General features: G+C 56.1%; 1 protein-coding gene across 1 annotated transcript; it reads right to left on the bottom strand.

Moving 5' to 3' along the window:
* Positions 1 to 292: 292 nt before the first annotated feature.
* LOC149315363 (protein-glutamine gamma-glutamyltransferase E-like) lies at positions 293 to 15,228 on the bottom strand. Its single transcript, XM_089513356.1, has 15 exons — positions 14,801 to 15,228; positions 14,229 to 14,335; positions 13,465 to 13,645; positions 9,531 to 9,704; positions 9,190 to 9,432; positions 7,703 to 7,821; positions 7,329 to 7,457; positions 6,673 to 6,853; positions 6,351 to 6,486; positions 4,119 to 4,222; positions 3,796 to 4,038; positions 2,439 to 2,756; positions 1,638 to 1,795; positions 1,042 to 1,166; positions 293 to 592 (listed from the first exon to the last, which is right to left on the bottom strand). Exons 3-15 carry the CDS (start codon positions 13,469 to 13,471, stop codon positions 433 to 435), a joined length of 2,097 nt encoding a protein of 698 aa, XP_089369482.1. The 5' UTR covers positions 13,472 to 13,645; positions 14,229 to 14,335; positions 14,801 to 15,228; the 3' UTR covers positions 293 to 432.
* Positions 15,229 to 20,470: the final 5,242 nt, after the last annotated feature.

Below are 20,470 nucleotides of genomic sequence, written 5' to 3'. Positions count from 1 at the left end.
ACTGGGGGTGGAAAGGGGCAGCGGATAGACGGACGACATTTGGGGATTCTTGCAGGCAACCCTTGCTGGCAGTGAAAGCCTGAAGAGCAAACAGGTGCTGGGAAATGTAGAACAGCCCCATGCCTTGGCGAGACACGGTTTCCCTCGAGCGTCAGAGGAAAGGGCCTCAGGACGGAGAGGGCCAAGGAACAGGGGTGTGCGTGTGAATGCTGGGACCCTCTTCCTAAGGAGGTGGTTGGGGATGGGGCCTGACCCTGGCTGGCAGAACCCAAAGAGCCCCAGGAGGAAGAGGGAGCCAACCACCTGCCCCCCCCCCAGCCCCAAAAGAGCCTCCGACGGACACCAGGGCTTTTTTTGCTGGGAAAAGTTTTAATGGCAGCTCAGTGGCAGGAGCAGGCCCCGGCCAGCTCCCCTTCAGCCGCCCGTCCCGCCTCACAGGGTCTCCGTCGGGGCCACCTCCAGGAGGACGAAGCTCTTGACGTGTTGGAAGCGGCTGCAGGAGAAGTCCACCTGGAGCTGCATGGACCCCAGGCTGCGAGGAGTGAACTCGAAGAAGATGCTCGACCGCTCCCCTGGCCTCAGTCCGGCCACACTGGACAGGAAGGAAGGAAGGAGACGGAGAGGCTGGGGAGGCGTAAAGAACCCCCACCCCAAGCAGTGGGGAGGGCAGAGTGGCCCAAGCAGCCCCATCCGATGGGCAGTCTGCCAGCCAAGGCTGCCCCCCCATAAGTCAGGGGTGGAGCACCCCTGCCCTTCGCTGCCCATGCAGCCCCCTCCTGCCCAAATCCTCTGGGAAGCTTCTTGCTTGGGCACCTTTCCCACCTTCCAGGCTCCACCTTGGCTTCTCTGGGACTGCAGAAGTTTCCCCCTCTCTGCCCCCCAGGGGTGGGGGAACCCATAATGCCTGGCCCTTGCCCTGGCATTCATGTGCAGGACGGCTGCCCCACTGGACAATCTGCCGCCTGGCTCTGGACAGGCCTTGGTGAGAGGGGGCTGCAGCCCGTGAGAGTGACCTCCCCCCACCCTGCCCCAGTCACTTACTTGATCTTGACAGCCTGCCCCATGAGGGTCACCAGGAGCACACAGTCCTCCACGGGGACTGGGAGCGGGTTGGCATAGGCGATCTCCACTGTGGTAGGCTTGTTGGCCACGACCTGGGGGGGTGCCTGCCACGGGGAAAGTAGCCATTCAGCAGCCGCCCAAGACCCTCCACCTCCTGCCCCCCAGACACAGTTTGCACACTCCCTCTGGCCCTGGCACAACAGTGGGCAAGGGACATGCTCCCAGGGTTGCCACCTCATGCCTGTTGGCTCTAAGCCCCCCAGGTGCCAAGCCACTAGAGGTGAGCCCCACAACTGGGACTGGGGCCTGGAAAGGTTGATTGGGCAAGGGCCCTTTCTCTTCTGGGATGGTTGAGGCATGGAAGGGGAAGCCAGTCAGCCACTCGGCCCATCTTTCTCCCCTCCCTCCGCGCTTGCAACAACCCTGCAATGGAGACTTCTCACAACACGATGTGGCCCCTGAGACTGCCAGCCCATGGGCAGGAAGAGGAAAGGGAGAGCAGCTTCTCCTGGGAACCCCCAGGGCTGGCTATCCCCCCCCCATCAATGGGGCTGCAGGAAAGGGGCAGCGGCTACCGTGATGGCGATGTTGGGGCTCTCCAGTGTGATGGCCTTCTCCACCAGCAGCTTCACCCCCTCTTGGACGTTGCACAAGGCCGTCACCAGTAGCTTCTTGTCGTCCGTCAGGGAGGCACCGTAGTGGCCATAGGTGATCTGCAGCGGAATGTGCTTCTCTGGGGGGCAACAGAGACCCAGGTGGAGGGGCATGTGACCCTGCGACAGAAGCACAGAACCCCCCCTTTTCCTCCCACCCCAGTGCGTGGCATTGCTTGCCTTTCCCATGCAAAAGACTGGTGGGGCAGCTGCTGCTGCTCTTCCCCTCCAGTTCAGACCCCCCCTCCCACTTCCCAGGCCGCTCTGCAGGACTTCACAGACCCCTCCCCTCTCCAGCCACTGCCCATTGTCCAAGGGAAGCGCTGGGCCTGAAGGCCGGGCTGCAACCAGTGGCATTGCCACGGAAGGCACCTCCTTCTCCACATTGGGACCTGTCTCTCACCAGTGGAGCAAGGTGGTGCTGCGGCCACAGGAGCACATGGAGTGCCCTCCCGCCTGCTTAGTGGTCAGTCGGGGAGGTCTGGGGGATTGGCGTCTGGCCAGTGTGTGTGAGAGGGAAAGACAGGGGGCATGTGGTCAAAAAAGAGGGCTGGAAAGGGTGCACATTTTGCAAAAAGTGCCCAAGCTCCAGCCAGGCCCCAGTCTTAAACCAAGCCCCTGGGCATGCAGAGCACCCAGTAGTGCCCATTCCCCCTGTCTCTTCTTACCCTGACCTCTACCCTCCCAAAGTAGTGGGTGGGTGGGTGGGTGGGAAGGGGGTACCTTCTTTGGAGCCAAGCTGGATGGTGGTGGCCTCCTTGAGGATCTCGCGCACGGCCCTCCGTGTGTAGAGGACAGTGGAGACGCTCAGGTTCACTGTGACGGTCTTGGGGGCAGTGGAGAGGTTGGACAGGCTGAGGATCAGGTTGACGTCTCTGCCCAGGACGGGTGGCTGGGCCAGCCGGAACTTCCCAAAGAGCCCCGGGTGGGTGATCAGTTCAGAGGCGGCTTCCTCGGGAGCTCTGAGGTTGCTTGGTGAGGCCCGGGAGCCGGACATCTCGGCGCAGGCCTTCTGGTAGACCCTCCTTTCCTCTGCAGAGCCTGTGTGGAGGAGGAAGAGGAAGAGAAGGAGAGGAAGAAGACTAGCAGTCACTGCTGGTTTCTGGCCCCTCAGCACAAGACCCCCACTCCCTGCTGTCCCCCACCAGTGGCACCTGCAGAGTCCCCCAGGGCCTGTCTTGCTGAAGGGGCCCTCCAGAGTCCAGATGGCCTTTCCATCTCGGTGCCCCTCTTTCTTCCGGCACTGCAATTAGTTCGGGGGGGGGGCTGGGGCCCCCAAGGGAGGGGAGCCCTAATAATGCTCAGAGGCCATGGGCCGTCAGATCTGGGGCACAGCCCACCACCTGGGGCCCTCGTCAGCAGGAGGGAATGTGTGCCTGTGGTATTCCAGCAGCGGCAGCTGGGTGGCAGTTACAATGCTGCAATTAGGACGGGTGGGGAAGAAGGAGCTGGAGCGCGCCAGGCCAAGCCCCATGGGCACAGAGCCGCCTGCCTGCCACAGCCTATGTGGGCCCTGTGGGGCCAACATGGATGGGTGCGTGCCTCCTTCTTTGCTCCATGGGTCCAGAGCATGGGCTCCGTTTGGGGGTTCCATTAGCTTCCTGCCCTCTCTCCCTCCTGTGGTGGGTCCACAAATCCTGGATCCAGCCAGGAGTAACCATCTGGCTGCTGCCTGGGGGAAGGAGGATGAGGGGTCCACTGGCATGGCAGCTGCCCTCAGGGGCATAGCAGGAACCTGCCAAACCTCTAGCAAAAGGAAAGGGCTGCGTGCATGCGTGCATGTTGGGGAGGAGAATGACATGCCACTTAGTGGTGTATCTGGAGGGGGAGATCCAAGCAGTGGTGGGGAAGCGCAGCCCCCCTCCGGTCTCCAACGAGGGACAGCTGGATGCCTCCCAAGGAGCGCCCAGCAGAGCTTCCACAAACTATGGCCAGTGTACACTGCCTCTGGCCACGGAGAATCTATTTCTCTGGCCGTTAGCCACCCCTGCAGACTCTATGCCCTGCCACCTCCCTCCTCTGTCCCCTTAGAGCAGGAGGACCACACTGGGATTGGATTCCTCCACCAGCGGTCCCTTACCCTCTGGGAACTTGTAGTTGCATGTGACATCCACCCGGTAGTTGCTGCCCACAGCCTTGGTGCTGATGGCGGTGCCAATGGATCTGGTGTCGCAGTAGACCCTCTTCCGAGTCCCATTGGAGTTGACCATCCACCGGTTAATGTCAGCGTCCACCTCGCTGAAGACAAAGGCCGTGTCATAGTTCTGCCGCACGTCCCCTTGCTTGATGGCCACAACGGAAGCCGGACCACACTGGTAGATGCCTGCAGTTGGGGGGGGAGCATAGGGGTTATTGTGCAAGCAGTCACAGACACACACATACGGAGCACAGGAGGAGGCTTACCTTGGCTTTTCTCTTGTGGCGTTGCATCGATTACTTGCCACCCATTGTAGTTCTTTCCCAGGTCTACTCGGATAAACCAACCTTCGTTCCAGACGTGGTAGTCCCTGGCAGATGGGGAGGGGGAGAAGGGGGTCACAGGGAGCCTTTACAGGGTCATGTAGGGGTTGCTGTGTTGGCCATTTAGTACATTCAGTCAAAAATCCACCATCCAATATTGGATTGCAAAAGAGAAGTCCTTGTTGATATGCAAATGGCCTTTAAATTTCCTGGACTTTGCCCAATTGCCTCATGGCCAGAGGAGCAGGGGCCAGTCTGCTAAAGATACCCTCCCATACCATCTTAACTAAGGACAGAAACAACAAAATGCAGGCATCTTGCTAACATCTCTAATTTTGTCCTGTTTGGTATGTAACATCTTGCCTGAAGAAGAAGCCAGTGGAGCTTCGAAAGCTTACAAGTACAGTCATCCCTCCATATTTGCGGCTTTGATTTTGCGGATTTGATAATTCACAGACTTCATTAACATGTTCTCTCTAGGACTGTCTAGGTCCTCCAGTGCCACTCTGTGGTCAACTTTAAAAGTTGCACTGAAAGACCATTTGTAACTATTCCAGTGCCATTCTATGGTCAGTGTATGTTGGACATTGACCACAGAGTTGTACTGGAGGACCTAGAGAGTCCTAGAGAGGTGTCCTTCAGGTAAAAACATGGTGTTTTTGTTATTTGCGGTTTTTCCATATTCACGGGTCTTGTGCCCCTAACCCTAGTGAATATGGAGGGACAATATTGTGCCAATAAAGGTATCACTATAGTTTTTGGTGGGTTTTTCGGGGGGCTCTGTGGCCATGTTCTAGCAGAGTTTCTTTCTGATGTTTCGCCAGCATCTGTGGCTGGCATCTTCAGAGAATGCTTGCCTGGAAAAATTGGGTCTGTATATCCTGTGTGAGCCTGAGAATGCAGAAGTGATTTGCATGTGTCTTGTTCTGTGTTGGTGGCTGGCCTCAGCCTGGGAGGCTAATGCAAAAGGGGATTAGTGCCTGCTAATTGGTGACTGAGTCAGGGGCTTTCCCAGCAGATAATTGATCACTAATTAGCAGGCACTAATCCCCTTTTGCATTAGCCTCCCAGGCTGAGGCCAGCCATCAACACAGAACAAGACACATGCAAATCACTTCTGCATTCTCAGGCTCACACAGGATATACAGACCCAATTTTTCCAGGCAAGCATTCTCTGAAGATGCCAGCCACAGATGCTGGCGAAACATCAGAAAGAAACTCTGCTAGAACATGGCCACAGAGCCCCCCGAAAAACCCACCAAAAAGTATGGATGCCGGCCATGAAAACCTTCGACTTTACAAAGGTATCACTGTTTGGTGGGTTTTTGTTTGAATTTACATGGTCAGTCTCTCTCCTCCTCTGACCACCATGGATGAGGCTGGGGTCTCCCTTCCCCTTGGCAGCCCCTCACATCAGTGGTGCCTTCTTCTTTCTGGGGAAAGAACCCCCCCCCCATCTCCAGAAGGCTCAGGTGGTCAGTGGACGCTCTGCCCAAGTAGTTCACAGTTGGGCTGCAGGAAGGCCAGGAAGGAGCATATGTGGATGCATGCGGGCATGGAAGGGCTTCTTGGGTCTTTGCCGGTTTCCCCACTCCCCTTTCTGAGGGGGGTCACAGGGGTCATCAGAGGAGGAGAGCATCCAGATTGGGAACCAGAAGGCCACAGCCTGGCATCCCCATGGCAGAGAGTGGTGCATCATTTCTAATGACAACCCTTGCTTTGCACATCTGCTTTATTTGTTTTGTTAATAACAGGGTAATTATTAGCTGGGTGCAAACAAGGGTGACACCCCCCTCCTCCTCCTCTAAGAGTTGTGCAGAAGGAGAGGTTTTGCTCTCAGCCACCCTGTTATTAGATTCCCGGAAGATCTGGACATAGGGAAGGCAACTGGGTTCAAAATATCGCAACCCAGAAAGCAAACAACCATTCCAGGTATGCTAACGGCCAGCTGGGCTGAGTCAAATCCTGCCTTGGCCTTGGAGCCAATGGACCAAGAGGCCTAACTGAGCAGAACTGCCCTTTGCCACAATGGCCACTGGATGCCAGAGAGGGAGAGTAGCTTGGCCTTCTCTGGACCACTGGACTGCCCCCATGGGATCCCTGCTGCCTGTGGCATGCCTCCTGTGCCCCCCCCCCCCAAAAAAAAAGAGCAAGGCTGAGCCAGCGGGACTTTACCACACAGAGTCTTGTCCAATCTTGAGGCTCTTTCCGGAGGGGTCATAGTATTTATCGATGCTCAGGTTGTGGTCTGCGTCGTGAGCGGAGTTGAAGTTGGTGACCAGGCGGGTGGGGATCCCCATGCACCTCAGCACTGGAAGATGGGGGGCAAGGTGAGGGGCAGAAAGAGGAGAAGGAGGGCCCCATTTGGGATGGTGCCACTGGTCCCCCTTCCTTGGGCCAGTCCTTCTGCTGACCACCCTCCATCACCCCTTCCTTCTTGGGGCACCCTCCCAGTCTCCGTCCCATGGGAGACCTACCTAGAATCATAGAACCCTACCTGTGCCTGTCACGCCTGCAAAGACCCAGCACTGGCCATACTGGACAGGCCGGTACTTGTCCTGGGCCCACTTCCAGAGGATGGCCACGCTCCCATCCCACCGGGAAGGGTTCTCATGGTGAGCAAACTCCTCGCTCCACTTGCCCTCCAGCACCCCGTTGTCGTTGTCGTTGCCATTGACCTAGGAAGGTTTCAGGTAGCAAGGCACACATCCTCTTAAACAGCAACCCCCCCCCTGCAATGCCAAATCCAAATCCGGGGGGGGGGGGGGTGGACCTCCTGTGCTTAGTTGAGACAGTAAAATGTTCTCTCTCCACAGCTCAGCAATTGGAAGATCTCACAGCTACCACTTTGCACCACTTGCTCACAGACTTTGCACAAGAAAAGTTGCTTGGGGGGGGGGTCTGCTCAGCATCACCACCTCCCTTGTGCTGCCCCCCAATTCCTTTCCTTTTCCTTTTCCTCTCCCTCTTTTTTCTTTTTATAAAAGGGAGGAATAAAGGGGTGGAAGGAGAGTGCTCCATGTGTGGGTGCATGCATTTTCACAGGCTTTTGTGCCCTTCTCTGGGGATGCGTGGCTTTGGGGGGTCCTGCAAGGTGTCCAAAGAGGGTGGGCCTGGTACAACCTGGGGGAAAATAGCACTTGGGGGGCTTACCATGGAGCTGACCACGCGGGACACGTATCGGGGGTCTCCCCGGCGGGAGTCATCCCCCGCAGGGTCATTTCGGTGGTAGAGGCTGAGGTCCAGAAGCAACAGGCAGAGGTTGAGGATGTTCTGCTGGAACTGGGACCAAAGAGGAAAAGGCAGGAGTTTGAAAGTGGGTGAGGAAGAAGGGGCCCCTGCCAGCCCCTCTGTGGGGGACCAGCCCTCGGGCAAGAGGGGGTCTGCCAAAGGCCCACAGAGGGCACATGCATCACCTGCCCAGGCGCCCCTCCACCCACAATGCACCGGGGTGGCCAGGTTGTGTGCCTGGGGAGACTAGGGGAGAGGACCCCAGCAGGGACGAGGGGTCAGGGGTCGCCACCTACCTGGCCGTAGTACCAGCCTCGTGCCTCAATGTAGTTGGCGTTTCCAACGAAGATGACCCCATTTTCATTCATGACGTATTCCTGCCGCTCGGCCTCGTTCCCCAGGAAGACCGGGTCCCCTGTGGGCAACACAAGTGCCCAGACACTTAGGGGGGCTGCATGGCAGGGTGGGCTTGGCCCTCGGCCAAGGGCCCCTTGGCCCACGGCCCCTTCCTGCCCTGCCTAGCCCAACATGGGGGGGGCAGGAGCCTCTTTGCCCCCTTTATGCCAAGAGAGAGAGAGAGAGAGAGAGTGTTGGGATATAGCAACTTCGCATGCTGAGACCTTACAGTAATGCATGTCTATGGTATTTTATTGCCCCCTCCTCATTTCCTGTTTACCCATGAGGACACCAAAACCGTTTGTCTCGAGAAGGAGAAGAAGAACCAAGGATGAGTCGCCATTACTAAACTTGCTTACCAACTAATCTGCATGCCTGCGTCTGGAGCTGAAAGGATGCTGGGGCAGCACCTTTCTGAGATGACTGCTTTTCTACCTCCTATTTCTTGCAACATGAAGCTAGACCTGTGTATCTCTTCATACACATGATTTTGTAAGTAAACTTATTTCTTTTTCACTTTTAACCAAGTGACTGTGTTTTTATTGGGGACACATGGCTGGGAGAGAAAAGTGGAGCTAGTTGAGTTTTCCTGCTTGCCTCATATTCCGCTATGTAAACTCTGCTAGTAAGATTAAACAATCTTGCTTACTTTCCTGAGTTTCAAACGATCCTCAAGAAAGAACTACATTTCCCAACAGAGAGAGAGAGAGAGACTCCCGGGAACAGACATAAGGGCTTCAGTGGCCGCCTTGGGGCCCTGGGGGAAGATGGGGGGCAAGGATGAAATCTCGAGGGCATGCGTCCATCCATCCGTTTGAATCCTCATCCAGAGGACTGGCTCACACTCCATTGGTGGCAATTGTGAAGTGTGTGTAAAAGTTGCAACTAACACAAATCAGAAGAACGAACCAAAAAGAGGCTAAACAATGGCTCCTCTTCATCCTGGGCAGAGGTGACCAGTGGGGTGTCCAGTGGGTTCTGTCCTGGGTCCAGTGCTATTCAACTTCTTTATCAATGATTTGGATGACAGAATTGGGGGCATACTCATCAAATTTTCAGATGACACCAAATTAGGATTAGTAGCTAATACTCCAGAGGAGAGGATCAAAATTCAAAATGCCCTTAATAGTTTAGAAAGCTAGGCAGAGTTTGAGAGGGGCAGCAAAGAGACCCTGGGGGTCCAGGAATCCCACCAGTCCATGCTGCCTTTCAGGGGACTCCCCATCCCCCCCCCCACCCCTCCTGGGCCCAGATGCCCACCTGGGAAGAAGCCCTGAGAGACAGAGAGAGAGAGGGAGGGTACCCTCTGCCACGTCCCAGGGGTCCGAGTGCAGGCCCCCCCAACGCCCCCTTCTCCCTCCCCTCTTCACCCGCTGACCAGTCTCACCTGAGCACCAGCAGTTGAAGAGGAGGATGAATTGCCCCAGGAGTCGGGCGTTCACTTGATTGCCACTGGACACCTGCAGGCTCAGCTTGTAGCGCCCGATGGGGGCTGTGGCTGGACTGGTCATGGAGAAGTTGAGGTAGTTGGCATCCCGGGACGTCAGCGTGGCACTCCAGGACCCGTCAACCAAGGTGCTGGAGACCGGGAAGACCGCCCGGGTGTGATGGGACTCCGAAGGGGAGGACCCTATGGAGAGAAGGGGCCAAAGAAGCAGGAGGGGAAAGTCACCGCCTACCCCTTGGGAGAGGACCCCCGGCTGTGTGTGGGGAGGGGGCCACGCTGACCTGTCTCGGCTATGAAGGCGTAGCTCTCCCCGCCTTGGGGGGTCTTGTTCAGGTACACGGTCATGGCTATCGGCTGCCCCCGGCGGACCACCAGCTCAGAGCAGGAGAAGCGGTTGGTGCGGTGGGCTTCGCTGTTGGCTGGCACCTGCCAATTGATGTGGGTCGGGGTCAGATCTAGGAAGCAAGAGGAAGGAGGGCAGGGGTGAGAAGGGCTCCAGGCTGGGGGGGGGCAGAGCAGACCCCTCCACCTGATGCCCCCCAGGACCCCAGCCCAGCCCTGGGGGGGCACAGTCCCAATAACTCTGCTGGGCTCCTGCCCTCCCTTCTCTCAGCCCCCCCCCCCCCCGCCCCGGGACCAAATGTATCAAACGCTTTCAGGTGAAGTTTTGGGGGATTTACTTTTTTATCATCATACCCCCCCCCCAAATGTGGGGGCAATTCTTTCTAGGTTTTTTGGGGGAGGGGGGTTGGACTTTTCTGGAATAAGTTGGGAGTTGCCTTCCATGTTACTTCCTGTTTGCATAAAGGCCTCTCTGGACATAAGAGTGAATCCACACACACACACCCCAAAAAAACCCATGGAAAAAATAGGGAACTGGGGTGTGCATGGCTCTTGTTTTTAAAGAAGTAAAGGCTGCTCCTGCTGGCCTTTGGGGGTTCAGTGGGGAGAGTGCGAAAGCATGAATCACCGCATCTCCACTTGGGATGGGTGTCAACGGCAGGAAGGGATCGTGCCCTCTCTTCCTCCTCCTCCTCCTCCTTTTCCTCACAAGTTCTCTATAGACTAGCGAAACAAAAGAAACTAGAACTCAAAAGAGTGAGCCAGAGTCTCTCATAAGTTGAATATGAGCCATCAGTGTGATGCTGCAGCAAAAAAGGCAAATGCTAGTTTAGTCTGCATTAGTAGAAACAAGTTTCCAAAATGAGGGAAGTAACAGTGGCACTATATTCTGCTCCAGTCAAGCATCATCTGGAGTCCTGTGTTCAGTGTTCGGTGCCTAATTTTAAGGACAGAGACAAGTTGGAGCAGGTTCAGGGAAGCGCAATAAGGATGGTGAGAGTTATGGAGAACGAAACAAATGAGGAAAACTTGAAAGAGTTGGTCATGTTCAGCTTTGTGAAGAGAAAATGGAGGGGTGACATGATGGTACTCTTTAGATACCTGAAGGGCTGCCCCAGAGAGGAGGAGGCAGGCCTGTTCTCTGATGCCCCAGAGGAAGAAGGACCAGGCCCCATGACTTAAAGTGATGGGAGGGCAGACTTCATAGGATCCTAGGGCTGGGAGAGACACCCGGGGCCACCCAGGACAACCCCATTCTGCCATGCAGGAATACAGAGAATCAAGGACTCCTAGGGTTGGAAGAGACCTACAAAGGCCATCCAGCCTGACCCCATTCTGCCATGCAGGAATACAGAGAATCATGGACTCCTAGGGTTGGAAGAGACCTACAAAGGCCATCCAGCCTGACCCCATTCTGCCATGCAGGAATACAGAGAATCATGGACTCCTAGGGTTGGAAGAGACCTACAAAGGCCATCCAGCCTGACCCCATTCTGCCATGCAGGAATACAGAGAATCATGGACTCCTAGGGTTGGAAGAGACCTACAAAGGCCATCCAGCCTGACCCCATTCTGCCATGCAGGAATACAGAGAATCATGGACTCCTAGGGTTGGAAGAGACCTACAAAGGCCATCCAGCCTGACCCCATTCTGCCATGCAGGAATACAGAGAATCATGGACTCCTAGGGTTGGAAGAGACCTACAAAGGCCATCCAGCCCGACCCCATTCTGCCATGCAGGAACTCACAATCAAAGCACTCCCAACAAGATGGCCATCCAGCCTCTGTTTAAGAACAGCCTCCAAAGAGAGAGGCTCCACCAGCCTCCACTGAGGCAGAGGATTATTCCACTGCCATCAGGAACTTTTTCCTAATCTTTAGTGGAATCTATTTTCCTGGAGCTTGCCTCCATTGCTCCATTGGGTCCTATTCTCTGGAGCAGCAGAAAACAAGCTCGCTCTCTCCTCAATATGACCTCTCTTTAAATACTTAAAGAGGGCTTTCATATTACCCCCTTAGCCTTCGAGGGAAGGCCTTGAGAGTGGGAATGGTTTGGCAATGGCTTGGCCAATTGCCCAGGGAGGTGGCAGGGCCTCCATCTCTGGCCACCTTGCTCTGGGCAGCTCCCTCCCTGCTGCTGGGAGGCTGTGGATGGAGACCCTGCAGGGATTCAACTGGATGACCTCTGCTCCAAGCCTAGGATTCTGGTATCCTACAAATTGGTCCTAGGAAGGGCACACACCTGGCCTCTGTTTGTTTGGGATGCTCCTTTGTTCCTCTCCCAAAAATGTCCCCAAAAGAACCTGCCGCAAGCCACGGTGGGGCAGAAAGGACCCTGAACCCACAGGGCTCAAAGGGAGGCCAAAGGCTTTGCTGCCACCGAGGGTCCTCCAACGGGGCCCTGGCCTGGCAGCTGCTGCCTACCCTACAAAACAGGGCATCTTACGGAACATTTTCTACGGAGAAAGTGGCTGGGAAGCATAGGCAGCCCCCCCGAGACCCCAGGCCTGAGGGGGGGCCGATGCAGGATCAGGCCCCATGAATGGCATTCCCTGGTTAGCCTTATCTTGGAAAAAGCTCTAGTCCAGGAGGAGGAAAGATGGGGGAGGCCTGCAGGCAGGGTGACCAGATGTCCCAACAGCAAAGGAGGACAAGGCACCGCAAAATGCAGGGCGGCCAAGAGAAATGGAGGACACGACAACATATTGCAAGCTAAAAACACTCATAGAAATGTAAATTCTTGCTTCTTTGTCTTAGTGCTCAGAGAGGAGGAAATGTAGGGCATGTCCTAGAAAAGGAGGACATCTAGTTGCCTCAGGGTTGGCACAAGCAGCCCCTCAGTCTGCCCAATCTGGGCAAGAAAGGAGGAAGGGCAATTTGGGGACAGAGAGGCGACCTGCTCACACCACCCAAAACAGTGGTGCGTTCTGCTGTAACTTCCATGGTAACGATGCTCTATGGAATTCTGGGATTTGCAGTCTGGCAAGGCACTAGAGTTCTCCGGCTGAGAATCCTAAATGCTCTCCCTAAACTGCCAACCCTGGGTTCCCTCAGATGGACCCATGGCAGTCAAAGTGGAATCATGGCACTGCAAGTGTGTGGTGCAAACAGGCCCAGGAAGGGAGTGGATCTCTGCTGCTTTGTGTGTCCTGAAAGCAATATCCAGAAATGCCCAGAGCCCAGGCCAGGCGAGGAAAGCCACCCGAGGGGTCAACAGGGCCATGCTCACCCACCGTCCAGCCACCATTTGGGATGTTACTTTTTCCAGAGAGGATGTTCTACCCTTCTGGAGCCCCTTGGTTCCAAACAGCGGGGCGAGGGTGATAAGCAAGTTGGGATGCTGAGGATGATGCTGAGAGACCCAGAGCATCATCCTGACCCCACTCAGTTGGGGCCGGTGGCTCATGCGGACTCCCCTCAGTTCTAGGCCACCTGGCTGCCAGCCCCACGGGAGATCCATCCATCCATCTTGCCATCCTGCCATCCAGACCAAGCCCCAAGCGGAGTGTGCTAGGGCAGGCCCCACTTGCCCTCCACCCCACAGGAGGCCTCTAAGGGCAAAGTGTTGCCCATCGCTTTCGGATCCTTTGCTGTTAGGGGGGGGTCAAAGGAGAAGGAAAGAGGAAAATGGGAAAAGGGAAAAGCTTCACTGGGCAACCTGGAAGGGAGTTTCATCCATGGGGTAGCTGTTCCCCTGAAGTGGACCAGGTTGGGAGTCTTCCAGAGGACCCCCCCACCGCTTGCCCCTGGGGGTGGCTGCCCCAGTGAGGATCTTGGTCTTGCCAGCCTGTGGGCGGCCACTGGTCATTGCTGGAGTGGGCCTGCGAGGGCCCCCCTGCCCCTCATCCCCAGCCCCCACAAGAAGGACTCACCTCCCATGGTGGTGCTGCTTCTGCTGCTGTCCTCTTCTCTTCAGTCTGCCAGGAGGCCTCTATCGCATGGTCCTCGCAGCTCTCTTCCTATCGTCTTTCCTGTCCGTCCGTCCGTGGGCCGGGTCCGTCCACCTGTCCGCCGCTGGGCTGGGTGTGAGGCGAGGTGAGCCACTGCGGATCCCTATAAGGCAGCCCAGGTACAATTAGCCAGTTCCTTGTAATCTGTGGCCACGCAAGAGCAATTTCCCTGTTCAAAGGCAGATGCCTCCTCCGTGGGAGGAGAAGCTATCCTTGTTTACTCAGAGGAAGTGCATTCCCTGGCCACCAAGAGAGAAGCGGCAGCAGGACTTCCTCGGAAGAATTCCAGGGTGCAGAGTCACCCCGAAACATGAGGAAATAGCCCCAGAGGCAGAGCCACCCCCAGCAGCAGCCGCAGGGAGGACAGCTCCCAGGCGGTTGCATTAAATGCAGGTGCAGCAGCAGCAGCAGCAGCAGCAGCGCCTCATTCCTGCCCCCTCCCAGCCGCCTGGCTCCTTCCACCCGGTCTCCTGCCCCAGGGCAACGGGGCCACCCTTTCAGGTGCACATCAGCCTCTTTCCTCCTCCCAGGAGCCCTGTGAGGGAGGCACAGGAAGGTCATGCTGCTGAGACAGGCTCGTTACCTGCGGCAGGTGAAAGGCTGTGGACCCCCAAACCGGCCTATGGCCCAGGTGCCCTCTGGTGCCACCTGCCCTGTGAATCCTTCTCTTTGCCAGGGCCACTTACCTTTCCCAGCACTCCCCCAGGACACTCGCGATGGCCACTTAACTTTCCCAGCAGGTCTCCCTTTTCCCAGCTTCTCCAGCGATGATGCTTCGGCCTTGGATGATGCCCTGGTTGCAAGAAGGGCTGGTCAGGAGATGGGGTCCTCCATGCCCATTGCTCTGGAGAAGGGCAAGGACCCCCAGCGGCCTTTCCAGCAGGGCCCTGCCAGCCCAGCAAGTGCCCGGGGGGACTTGGCAAAGCCCTGCCGGCCCTACTGCCGCCGTATGGGTGTGGGCCCCCTGGGTACTCTCTTTGACTGGGCCCCCAGTTGGCACCCTTATATTCTCACCCAGGGTCCCACGGACCCTCCCCATATTGCATGGCTCCCACTTCCCCCTGGCTCCAGGGCCACCTGCTGTCTCCCACCAAACACTCTTTCCCTCCCAAGCAGGATCGTGACCCGGAGGGAAGACCATGGGGCTGCCCAGCCAAGGATCTTTTCTCAGGAGGGGTGTCCCCACAGCATGCCCCCCATGGGACCCTGTGAACAGAGCGGGGTGCTCTTTCCCTGACCCTGACCCCAGGACACTCACAGCTTCCTTCTCTTTGCTCTGCTGCTGATGCGAGTGATGCTGCAGCCAGGATGCTCCTGAGGCCTCCTTCCTCCTCCACCAGGGCAGGCAGGTGTTGCTCCAGCCTCCTGGCCAGCTGCCCTCCTTCCTTCCCTCCTCACCGGGTGCTCAGGTGGCGGCCCTGGAGCTCGGCCACGTCTCCTTCTAGCCTCGGGGGCCTCCCGGGCCACCAGCCCTGCCTTCCGCCGGCCCAGCGCCCTGACCGGCTGCCCCCGCCTTGGCTCCTGGCAGCCGCCATACTGGGCCTGGCGCTCCCTGCCTGCCTGCCTACCTCCCCAGGCAGGTTTCCTTCCCATTCGTGCGTCTCTGCCGGGCCTGACTTTCCGGTTTGGAGGTTCAGGCGCTGAGGTGCCGCTTCGTCTTGGTCTCCATCGTCACCCTTGTTTACTTCCTTGGTGCTCCTCCGCAGGGAAAGGTGCCACAGAGGAGCCTGGAAGTGGGCCACCGGTTGAGCAAGCCTGTTCCCGGCCCACGCCCAGCTTAATGGCCTGCTGGGGATCCCTGCCCTGCTCAAGAGGAAGAAGCCGCCCGGAAAACCTCCTCTGAGTCACGGGGAATGTGGCCCTTCCTGGGCCACGGCTGGCCCCCGTCCCCAGGTGGCCTTTCCCCCTTCCTCCCCACTCCTTTCTCTCCCTGGGGAGGCCACTGCTTCCAGGCCAGCGGAGGCTCTGGCCAGGGGCAATGACCCTTCCTTCCTCCTCCTGCCTACCTGGCACCCCCACCTTATCCCACCTGCTGCAGACGGAGGGCACCTTGGCCCCAGACCCCAGGGAGATGGAGGGGGGTCCCCTGACCACTGTCCAGCAAGTGAGGCCTGGGGAGTGGGCAAGCACCCTGCAAGGGGCTTGACCCCAGGGGACCTCCTCCCAGCCAGGCTTCACAAGGGCAACAAGGGCAAGCGGCTGCAGGCCTCCTCCTGTTCTGGGTCCAGCCAGCCCCATGGCTCTTTTGCCCAGAGGCCCCAGAGCCAGAGACACTGAGTCCCCTTCTTTCGCTGGCCCAGGGCTAGCTGGCCTTTGCTTGCCTGGTGGGGGCGGGGGGGGGAGGTTTGGCCTCTCCCATCACTGGACTCTCCTTTTAAAAGAGGTTTTAGCTTTTGCAAATGGCAGCACCCCTTCCCTCCTCAGGGGCACAGAGACCCCACCCTCCTTGCTCCTCAAGGGCTCCTTTTGGGCTTCTCGAGGGAGGGACAGAGGGGGCTAAAAGGGGAGCTTCTGCATGGCTGCCCCATTCTCCCCATTCCTTGATGGGGGGGGGGGAGTAGCAAGCCCTTCTGCCTCTCCATCTGTCCCTCCAGTCTCAAATGGGGGGGGGGGAGGCAGCCAGACCCCCCTCTGGACCTGAGGCCCAAAGTGGCTGGAGAGTTACCCTGGGCAGGCAGGGGGGCCCAATGAGCGCAGTCTGTTCTGTGACTGTGAGGGAGAGAAAGACCCCAAATGGGCACCAAAAAAGAAGAGGGAGGGGGCCAGCCACTAAATCCAGTCCTCAAGAGCATCCTTGAACTCAAGATTTCCAGGGAAGGTTGCAAAAATGGAGGGAGCCAAAGACTGGGATGAGCAACTGGTCCAGAGCCTATGGGGTGGGCAGGGGGAAGCAAAGCACATCAATTCGTATCCCGGGGTACCACTGCATTTGCTGGGGAAACCCATCCAGGCCCAGCCGGTCTGGCAGCCTCAGAAGGCCTTTCTCTGCCGCCCCCCCCCCCCCATGTCAAAGATGGAGGTAAGGCCTAGTCTCCTCTTCCTCCTCAGATTTCTGGCCTTGGGTCTTCCACTGGCCTTGGCCTAGCTGTGCCTCTGAGGATACAGCAAGTGCCCAAGCAGGGAGGGCAGTGGTGGCTGTCCAGCAGGGGATGGGAAATATGGGGCCAGGAAAGGACCCCAGCAGCACGAGGCCCCAGTTCCACAGGCCCCCACAGCTGTGCCTTGAAGGGCACTTTCCTGGCAGTCATAGAATCATAAGCCTGTTACAGACTGCCAAAATAAAGCTGCTTCGGGTCTCTTTGGAGGTATGCTGTTTAAATGATGCATGCATCCTAAGAATCCGGAAGCTGCACCAAAGCTGCACTCCAGTGCTTAGGAATGAAGTGTGGCTTTGGCGCAACCTCCGGACTCTTAGGACCCATGCATCGTTTAAATAGCATACCTCCAAAGAGACCCGAAGCAGCTTTATTTTGGCAGTCTGTAACAGGCCATAGAATCATAGAATCATAGAATCGTAGAGTTGGAAGAGACCACTAGGGCCCTGATCCAGTCCAACCCCATTCTGCCATGCAGGAAATCCAGATCAAAGCATCCCGGACAGATGGCCATCCAGCCTCTGTTTAAAGACCTCCAAGGAAGGAGGCTCTATCACCCTTCTAGGGAGTGTGTTCCACTGTCGAACAGCCCTTACTGTCAGGAAGTTCCTCCTAATGTTGAGGTGGAATCTCTTTTCCTGTAGCTTGCATCCATTGTTCCGGGTCCTGTTCTCTGGAGCAGCAGAGAACAAGCTTGCTCCCTCCTCAATATGACATCCCTTCAAATATTTAAACAGGGCTATCATATCACCTCTTAACCTTCTTTTCTCCAGGCTAAACATCCCCAGTCTTCAAAGGCTGCCGCAGCAGTCTCACCTGGAGGTTGGCAGGGGAGTGTTGCTGTGCCGGTATAGGGCCACTCAGGCCCTTGCACCCCATGTCCAAGGGATGAGCACCAGGGCATTTAGAGAGGCAGCACAACCACCGCCATCCCCTCCAGGGCAGCCCTCCGAGACAGCAGAGGCAAAACCCCTCTGGCCCTCTTCCTCCTCCTCCAGACTGTGATTCAGGGCTTTCCTCCGGCGCAGTCAGGAATGAAGGAAAAAGAGAAAGAGAGAAAAAGAGGGAGAGAACCATTGAGGTCAGCCTCTGCTCCTCTGAGGGACTGGGGAGAGGTTGGTTGACCGAAGGCTAGAGGAGGCAAGGAAGAGACGGGGATGGTTCAGGGTCTCCCATCCCTCGGCCCAGCCATGGGTCAGAAAGGAGGCCGCAGTCAAGAATTGAGGAGGAGAGCCAGGAAGGAACCAGAGAAAGTCTTGAAGCCCAAAGCCCTAAGGATGAATACTAATGAGACTGTGTTGTCATACATACTATTGTGATACTAGTATCACTGGTAAATTCTAGGTATCACTGTTTTGTGGATTTTGGATCATACCGAATACTAATGTTAGGATTGTCCATGGCATTGCATTTCCCATTCTATGGACTTTGTCATATGGGGGGAATCAGGGGTTTATAAAGGCACTTTCCTGGGACTGTTGCGCAATTGTGGCATCTTCCCAGAGTCACACTGACCAAATGACCATAGAGCTAAGCATCAGTGTTCCTGGGTGGAAGACATCACCTTTTCCTCTCAAGGAAACATAGAGCTCCACACAAGCATGGATGCTGGCACTCCAACAGCGCAGAACTCTGCTCCAGATGTTTCAGGCGAACTGGTGTCCTTTCTGCCAGCCTTCTCCGCTGCTCAGTTTTCATAACCGTACATAGAGACAGGAAAGATGGCGACCTGGCTGGACCTGGCTTCAGTATGTAGTGATCTGTCCTTACACTTGAGGATCCTTTCTTGTCCCTCCATGGCTGTGTTTCCAAGTCTTACTTCTCTCCTGGTTTCTTGCCTATAGTCTCCATTGTGATTAAGGACTGGGCCCAGGCATGCAAAATCTTCACCTATTACATTGCTTATGCTGCTGGCTTTAGAGCTGGCTTCAGGTTATTTTGTCTTTCTAACATTCTCCTGCTGCCCTTCCTCCTTCTGCACTTTCTTCTTCATCGTCGTTGTTCCTGGACAGCCATTCCAGGTCTTTCCTATTTCCTGCAACTAACCATCTGCATATCTCAAATTGTTGGTATTCCTTCCCCTGGTTTCCACACCTGCTTTCCAACCGACACATTCTGCATGAAACGACAGAGATTGAGGGAGATAAGATGCAGCCGTGCCGGGACCCTTTGCCAACTGAGAACCCCCCATTTCTCCGCATCGTGTCCCAACAGCAGCCTCTTGTCCCAAGTGCAGGTTATGACGCATCAGGACACCCAGCTGGCATGGCACACTCGCTTCCTTAAAAGCAGTCTGTAACTTTTCCTGAATCCAGATACGGGTATAAAAATGGCATCCATGGTTCCATGTCAGCCAAGCTCAAGCGATCGTACTTAAGCAGCCCCCCACCCAAAAGTCATGGATGCTCTGAGGGCAGCGACTGGCCAAAGTGATACTGGTGAAGCAGTGGCCATCCCAGCGAAGCCACTGCCATGAAGCATAGAGCCTGAAGGCTGGGGACATCTAGCAGTCCAGCCCCATTTCCATCAGGCCGGAATCCTCAACTGAAGCACCACAGACAGGTGCCATTTTGGGCCCTTTAAAGGAAGGGGGTCCGCCACTCCGAGGGGAAGCCCACTCCTCTCTCAAGCAGCTTTTTCGGGGTCAAGGGGGAAGCCCCCCACAGATAGTGCCCCTGGAGTCGCCTCCTTCCTTCAAAGGGAGCAAACCCTCCGGGGATCTGTCCTCTCCAAGTGAAACACACCCCTCTCCCTCAGACACTTCGCGGGAGCCAGCAGGCACAGTGGTTGGAGCATTGCGTGGGGACTCTGGAGACCAGGGTTTGAATCTCCTCTGCTGAGCCCTGGAGACCCACTGGGTGGCCTTGGATGAGCCACACTCTCTCAGCCGCGGGGAAAAGCAGCAGTAGGAAACCTCCTCTGAATGAATCTTATCAAGAAAACCCCTTGATAGCGTCGTCTTAGGGTTGCCATAAGTCAGAAGCAACTATAAGGCACACAGCCACAGCAGCCATGAGAAGCCCTTGCTCATGAAGCTTCCTTTCAGACCTTGGCTCAACTCAGTCCAGTTTGGCCCCATTTCCCACCCCCTCCGTCCCCAGTGGGCAAAGGGACACAGGAACCCCCCATGCCTCTCCTGGGGTCCCCAAGGCCCCCCACTTTGAGGCCCGTTGGTTTAACTGTTTGTTTAAAGAAAAATGGGAGGTGTCTCAAGAAACCAGGATGGATGACTAAGGAACTTTCAACAGAGCTGAGTTTGAAACGGAACATGTATAAGAAATGGAAAAAGGGGGAAATCACAAAAAAGGAATTCAAAGAAATAGCAGGCATGTGTAGGGTAAAGTCAGAAAAGCTAAAGCGCAGAATGAACTCAGGCTTGCTAGAGAGGTTAAGAACAATAAAAAGGGCTTTTTTGGATATGTCCACAGCAAAAGTAAGAAGGAGGAAACGGTAGGGTCACTGCATGGAGAAGATGGCAAAATGCTAACAGAAGACAGAGGAAAGGCAGAATTCCTAAAGACCTTCTTTGCCTCAGTCTTCTCAGAAAAGGAAAAGGGGCTCAACCTGAGGATAATGGAGCAGAGGACAGAATAAGTAAAGAGATAGTAGAGGAACACCTGGTTAATCTAAATGAATGTAAGTCTCCAGGACCAGATGAACTACATCCAAGGGTACTAAAAGAACTGGCAAATGTCATATCGGAGCCATTGGCAATAATAGTCTTTGAGGACTCCTGGAGAAGAGGAGAAATCCCAGCCGACTGGAGGAGGGCAAACGTTGTCCCCATCTTCAAAAAGGGGAAGAAGGAGGATCCCAACAATGATCCTCCAGTT

This window comes from Sceloporus occidentalis, unplaced genomic scaffold, assembly GCF_023333645.1.
Source record: "Sceloporus occidentalis isolate IW3139 unplaced genomic scaffold, rSceOcc1.0.p SCAF_3, whole genome shotgun sequence".
Classification (NCBI taxonomy): domain Eukaryota; kingdom Metazoa; phylum Chordata; class Lepidosauria; order Squamata; family Phrynosomatidae; genus Sceloporus; species Sceloporus occidentalis.
The sequence above is the reverse complement of the archived record's forward strand: the minus strand, read 5'-3'. Positions and strand labels throughout refer to the sequence as shown.

Bases quoted from the DNA above. Each gene is read 5' to 3' on its own strand.
- LOC149315363 (XM_089513356.1), bottom strand. The intron at 9,433-9,530 runs GTCAGCGTGGCC...TTCTCTCCATAG, and splicing joins CGCCTTCATAGCCGAGACAG to GGTCCTCCCCTTCGGAGTCC. The intron at 4,039-4,118 runs GTAAGCCTCCTC...CCCCAACTGCAG, and splicing joins GCCACAAGAGAAAAGCCAAG to GCATCTACCAGTGTGGTCCG.